The sequence below is a fragment of the Vigna radiata genome, chromosome 5 (assembly GCF_000741045.1).
Source record: "Vigna radiata var. radiata cultivar VC1973A chromosome 5, Vradiata_ver6, whole genome shotgun sequence".
NCBI lineage: Eukaryota > Viridiplantae > Streptophyta > Magnoliopsida > Fabales > Fabaceae > Vigna > Vigna radiata.
Window position 1 is genome coordinate 26,792,244 of NC_028355.1, and position 5,938 is coordinate 26,798,181.

The 5,938-nt window shown below is 37.1% G+C and overlaps 1 protein-coding gene across 3 annotated transcripts; it reads left to right on the forward strand.

The window, feature by feature from the left end:
• The first annotated feature begins 253 nt into the window (after nt 1–253).
• Nucleotides 254–5,065, forward strand: LOC106759943 (putative disease resistance RPP13-like protein 1). 3 transcript variants are annotated; one of them, XM_014643341.2, is made up of 2 exons: nt 254–688; nt 766–5,065. In XM_014643341.2, exon 2 carries the CDS (start codon nt 842–844, stop codon nt 4,037–4,039), a length of 3,198 nt encoding a protein of 1,065 aa, XP_014498827.1. In that variant the 5' UTR covers nt 254–688; nt 766–841; the 3' UTR covers nt 4,040–5,065. The 3 variants fall into 3 exon arrangements, with proteins under 3 accessions (XP_014498827.1, XP_014498828.1, XP_014498829.1); XM_014643342.2 differs by having other exon boundaries at nt 778–5,065; XM_014643343.2 differs by having other exon boundaries at nt 787–5,065.
• The last annotated feature ends 873 nt before the right edge of the window (nt 5,066–5,938 follow it).

Below are 5,938 nucleotides of genomic sequence, written 5' to 3' on the forward strand. Positions count from 1 at the left end.
AAACATTTTTAAACATCAAATAAACCTCGTCAATTGTTTAAAAATGTTATATACGTACTTCAATAAAAATTTAAAAATATATGTAATCTGTATAATTTTATTATTATTATTATTATTTTAAATAATAATAATAATGAGTTTAATAAAATATTGACATTTTGGATGAGACGTCCCTAGAATAATACTATTAAAATAAAATTATAACTATATATATAATTTTAGGAATCCAAAGATTTAAAACAGAAATACTTCTCAACAGATATTACAAAAGGAGAAGCTTCAAAACTACGAACTATGGTTTCCATCATTTCTCTCCTCAGACACATAAGCTCTTACTTCCTTTTCATTTCAAAACTATACAACTTTACATTTGTTAATCGTGTGTAAAAGTATGTGATGAATTTTTTCCTAAGATTGATATCTCTCCGAAATGATTAACCTGCAAAGTCAAAGTCGTGCATTTGTGTTGTAGTGGCTAGAAATATCCTCTTAGAAAAGAGATATCATTTCAATGGACTCCGTTACCTTCTTGACACGTATAAGTGAGAATGCATTATTGTCAAAATAGTACTTCACATGATACAAACAGATCCTTAGGACTGGGTGACTTCAAACACTTTGTTGAAAGGTTCAAAGAACATAGACGTTGAAAATTCAGCAGTGGATGCTTCATTTCTCTCTAGTTAAGGTAAGGTTTCCTTGTGTAACTTTTTTCTTGTTTGAATTGTATGATTTTGATTGTGAGTTTGTGCTTATGTTATTAAGGGTTGTGTTTAGTTCGTACAGAAGGTGTTGATGGGGGTGAAGTAGGTGATATTGAAGTGACTCAATCAAAGGATTCATGGCAGTAGAGTGTATAAGTGGGGCATTTCTCGCAGCTGCCTTTCAAGTGACTTTAGACAAGTTGGCTTCAAGGGACATCCAAGACTACTTCCATGGAAGTAAACTCAAGGATAAGATGCTCAAAAAGCTAGATATTGTGCTGAACTCCATCAACCAAGTGCTGGAGGATGCAGAGGAAAGGCAGTACAAAAGCTCAAACGTGATGAACTGGCTTGATCAGCTGAAAGAGGCTATATATGAAGCAGAATTGCTGTTAGATGAGGTTGCCAATGAGGCATCCAGACAGAAGCTGGAAGCTGAATTTCAGCCTGCAACTAGCAAGGTCCGAGGCTTCTTCAAGGCTTTTGTTAATCCATTTGACATGGAAATTGCTTCTAGGGTTGAAGAACTACTAGAGAACATACAATTTCTTGCAAGCCAAAAGGATATGCTAGGATTAAGAAAGGGGATTTTTTCTGGCAATGAAGTTGGAGTCAGTTGGAAACAATCCAAGCAGTTGCCAACTACATCCTTGGTGGATGAATCTAGCATTTGTGGTAGAGAGGAAGATAAAGAGGAAATCATAAAAATTTTACTTTCAGACAATGTCACATGCAATCAGGTGCCCATAATTAGTATAGTTGGAATGGGAGGGATGGGTAAGACCACCCTTAGTCAGCTTGTGTATAATGACCAAAGGGTACTAGAACAATTTGACCTTAAAGCTTGGGTCTATGTTTCACAAGATTTTGATGTTGTTGCTGTCACAAGAGCAATTCTTAAGGCACTTGGGTCCAAAGGAGCAGAAGAAAAAGACCTAAACCTACTTCAACTTGAATTGAAGCAGAGACTGATGGGAAAGAGATATTTCCTTGTTCTAGATGATGTTTGGAACGAAGACTATTCAAGTTGGGGGGTACTGCAGATCCCCTTCATTTATGGACCTTCAGGAAGTAGGATTCTTATTACCACTCGTAATGAGAAGGTAGCATTGGTCATGAACTCCTCCCATCTATATCATTTGAAGCCATTGGACAAAGAAGAATGTTGGAAGCTATTTTCTGATGTTGCTTTTCATGACAAGGATGCCACCAGATATCCATATCTTGTATCGGTTGGCAGTAAAATTGTTGACAAGTGTGGAGGATTGCCTTTAGCTTTGAAAGCATTGGGAAACATCTTGCGACTGAAATTTTCCCAGCACGAATGGGTTAAGATATTGGAGAGTGATATGTGGCACCTATCTGACAACGATGCCAACATTAACCCTGCTCTTAGATTGAGTTACCATAATCTCCCCTCCTATTTGAAGCGTTGTTTTGCTCATTGCTCCATATTTCCAAAGGGTTATGAGTTTGACAGAGATCAGCTAATCCAACTGTGGATGGCAGAAGGTTTGTTGAATTGCTTCCAAATAAACAAGAGTGAAGAAGAGTTAGGCACTGAGTTCTTCAATGATCTAGTAGCAAGGTCATTTTTCCAACAATCAAGACGCCGTGCTTCGTGCTTCACTATGCATGATCTTCTTAATGATTTAGCAAAATCTGTCTCAGGAGAATTTTGTTCACAAATAAGTGGCAGTTTGGAGAAAATTATAACCAAGAGAGCACGCCACATTTCATGGTCTAGCAAAATTAACATTGATGATAAATTCTTGGAGCATATTAGTAAGTGTAACAGATTACGTTGTTTTGTGGCATTCAAATGGGAATTTGGCAGAGGAGGCTTGATCAACACTGATAAACAACGTGTTCTGTTGTCTACATTGAAATATTTACGTGTGCTATCCTTCCATGATTGTCTTCTCACTGAATTAGTTGATGATATAGGCAATTTAAAGCTTTTGCGTTATTTAGACCTTTCGTACACTAAGATTAAAAGATTGCCTGACTCCATTTGTAGGCTGCATAATTTGCAGACGCTGCTACTATTATGGTGCTATCATTTGGATGAGCTTCCCATAGATTTGCACAAACTTGTCAACTTGCGTCATCTTGATTTGCGTATGAGCGGGATAAACAAGATGCCAAACCACATAGGAAGGCTGAAACATCTTCGCACACTGACTAGTTTTTTTATCAGGAAGCATGATGTTAAGGAATTGGGAAATCTCAGCAATCTTCAAGGAACACTTTCAATTTTCCAGTTGGAAAATGTCACCGATCCTAAGGATGCCATGGAAGCTAATCTGAAAGGTAAAAAGCATTTAGATGGATTAGTGTTGAATTGGGGTAACAAATTTGGAAGGTGCAATGAAAATGAGGACTCAATAATGGAAAGACAGGTGTTGGAGGCTCTTCAACCAAATGGGAACTTGAAAAAGCTTTCTGTTTTACGTTATGATGGAACCAGCTTTCCAAGATGGTTTGGGGGATCTCATTTGCCCAATTTAGTGTCCATTGCACTGACTGAAAGCAAATTCTGCTTTGTCTTGCCACCATTTGGGCAGCTTCCCTCTCTGAAGGAGCTTTCCATATCATGCTTTTATGGAATAGAGATCATTGGTCCTGAGTTCTGTGGTAATGATTCCTCAAATATTCCTTTCAGATCTCTTGAAATATTGAAATTTGAGGAAATGAGTGCATGGAAAGAATGGTGCAGTTTTGAAGGTCACATTGAAGAAGGCCAAGGTTTGTCTTGTCTTAAAGAGCTTTCTGTGAGGCGTTGTCCATGGTTGAGAAGGGCCCTTCCTCAACACCTTCCTTCTCTGCAGAAATTGGAAATTTGTGAATGCCAAAACTTGGAGGATTCAGTTCCCAAGGCTGTAAGTATTCATGAGGTGAAGTTCCGTTTGTGTGAAAAACTTTTCCTGAAAGATTTGCCATCCAGCTTGAAAAAGGCCACAATTCATGGAACTTGCATTATTGAGGCCTGCCTCCACCAAATTCTTGTCAACAATCCCTTCCTTGAAGAGTTGAAAATCCGCAACTTTCATGGTCCAAATAAAAAATGGTCCTCTTTGGATTTGCACAGACAAGATTCTCTAGTCACTCTCTCTATAACAAGCTGGTACTCTTCCTCTTTGCCCTTTGCACTACACTTGTTTTCCAAGCTTCATTCTGTACTTTTTCATGATTGTCCATATCTTGAGTCATTTCCCGAGGGGGGTTTGCCTTCAAGCCTACGCAAACTCGAAATTGAGGATTGTCCCAAGCTGGTTGCATCTAGGGAGAAGTGGGGATTGTTCAAACTCCATTCTCTCAGAGTTAAGAGTTAGTGATGAGTTTGAAAATGTGGAGTCTTTCCCAGAGGATGGGTTGCTACCACCCACTCTCAGTGTGCTCTACTTAATTGGGTGTTCGAAGCTAACAGACACAAACTATAAGGGTTTTCTCCATCTGAAATCTCTCAACTCCTTCTATATTCTAGGTTGCCCTCTTCTTCAATCTTTGCCTGAAGCAGCTTTATCCAACTCTCTTTCTGTTCTCTACATTCATGATTGCCCTTTACTGAAGAAGCGTTATCAAAGGGATGGTGAGCATTGGCGTAAAATTCACCACATACCTTCTGTGATTATATCTTAGCAGCAGTTGAAACACAAGGCAAATTCATCCATATTTTAGTGTTGTTTCTAATGGGTATTTTGGGGTTGGAATAAACACCTCTTGTGGATGATCAGGATCTTCTATTGTTATCTTCATTTTGTCTTGATCCTAAAAGTTTCCTTAGTTTGCTGCATTACAAATGTAGGTTCTGGAACCCCACCCTCCTTCTCCATATATAGCACACATAGGTTCCTAAGGTTGGTGTTGTCTATCCAGTTGCCCGAGCTTCAACCCCTGCAGCACGCAGTTTTTCTATCTTCTTTCATCATATCTTATGATAAATGTGAATCCTATCCTGTTCGTTTTAATGGCAAAATTTATGTTGCTTTGGAATTTCAATTTATGCTCTTTGTCGAAGGAAAAAAATTATGGGGTCATATTGATGACTGAGTTCCAACACCTATCAGTGTAGTGGATTTGGCAAAATGGGAAACCAATGACGCACAAATCGTGACTTGGATTCTTAGCTCGGTTGAGCCTCAATTTATTCTTGATCTTAGGCCTTACAACACTCCTAAGGACATGTGGGATTATTTGGTATCTTTTGGAGCCTTTATTCAAATGACAAATTTCGTTGTGTATCTATCCAATGTGAAAACTTATGATGATAATTATCAAATTCAAATATTTTGTGACACCTAACTATTAGTGTTATTAGTGATATTTCTCCTTGTTTGCCTAATGTTTTTATGTCTCACGGTCCTTCCACATACCTTATAACTGGTGGTCAATTAGTTGATCATGATTATAATATTCACTTTTCTCATTCTAGTTATGTTATACAAGATCAAGTTATAATGGTCACTTCTGGTTGTTGAGTATTATGACTATTCTTGGTATCCAAGTATTGTCAACCATTCTTGGTACCGTAGTCTATAGTACATATTGTTTAATATGATTGATTCAATACAAACACAATTAATGTTTGATTACAATTACATATTGAATAAATTCTCACGGAGAGGATTAATACAATATAAAACAATTTATAAACTCACGGGGTTCCCTCTCTTAAGTTGAAGAGCATTAAACGATATAAGCTTATGAAGTCCTTTCTTTCTTTTCTTGTCTTCTCATCTATTGAGTGAGCATTAGGCATTGTAGGCTTGGTGACAATTTTTAAAGTAGATATTTAAAAACAACTCTTTGTTCTTCTCTTTCATCTTCTCTTTTTCTTTCTTCTTCTCTTCTTCTATTTTCTTCTTCTATTTTCATTTTCTCTTTTCTTATTCTTTTTTCTTATTCTTCTTCTCTTTTCTTATTCTTTTTTCTTATTATTTTTCTCCTCTTCTCTTTTCTTCCATTCTAAAAGCATCTGACGTTGTAGGCTTGGAGATAGAGTAGAAGGCTAGATGTAATGATAACTTTCTCTTCACCTTTTCTCTTGCTTAAACTTGGCTTCATGATTTCTCTCAGATTAAAGAGCATTAGATGATATAAGCATTGAGATAAAGTAGAGCTAATAATTGATGATCTTTCTTGAGCATACTCTCTCTCATTTTCTTTCTTCTATTTTTCACCTCTTCTCTCTTTTTGCTTCAACAACTTTTTCTCTTTAGTTGATCTTCTTT

What these genes read in the sequence shown, in the direction of transcription:
- LOC106759943 (XM_014643341.2), top strand. Translation starts at nt 842, where the DNA reads ATGGCAGTAGAGTGTATAAGTGGGGCATTTCTCGCAGCTGCCTTTCAA.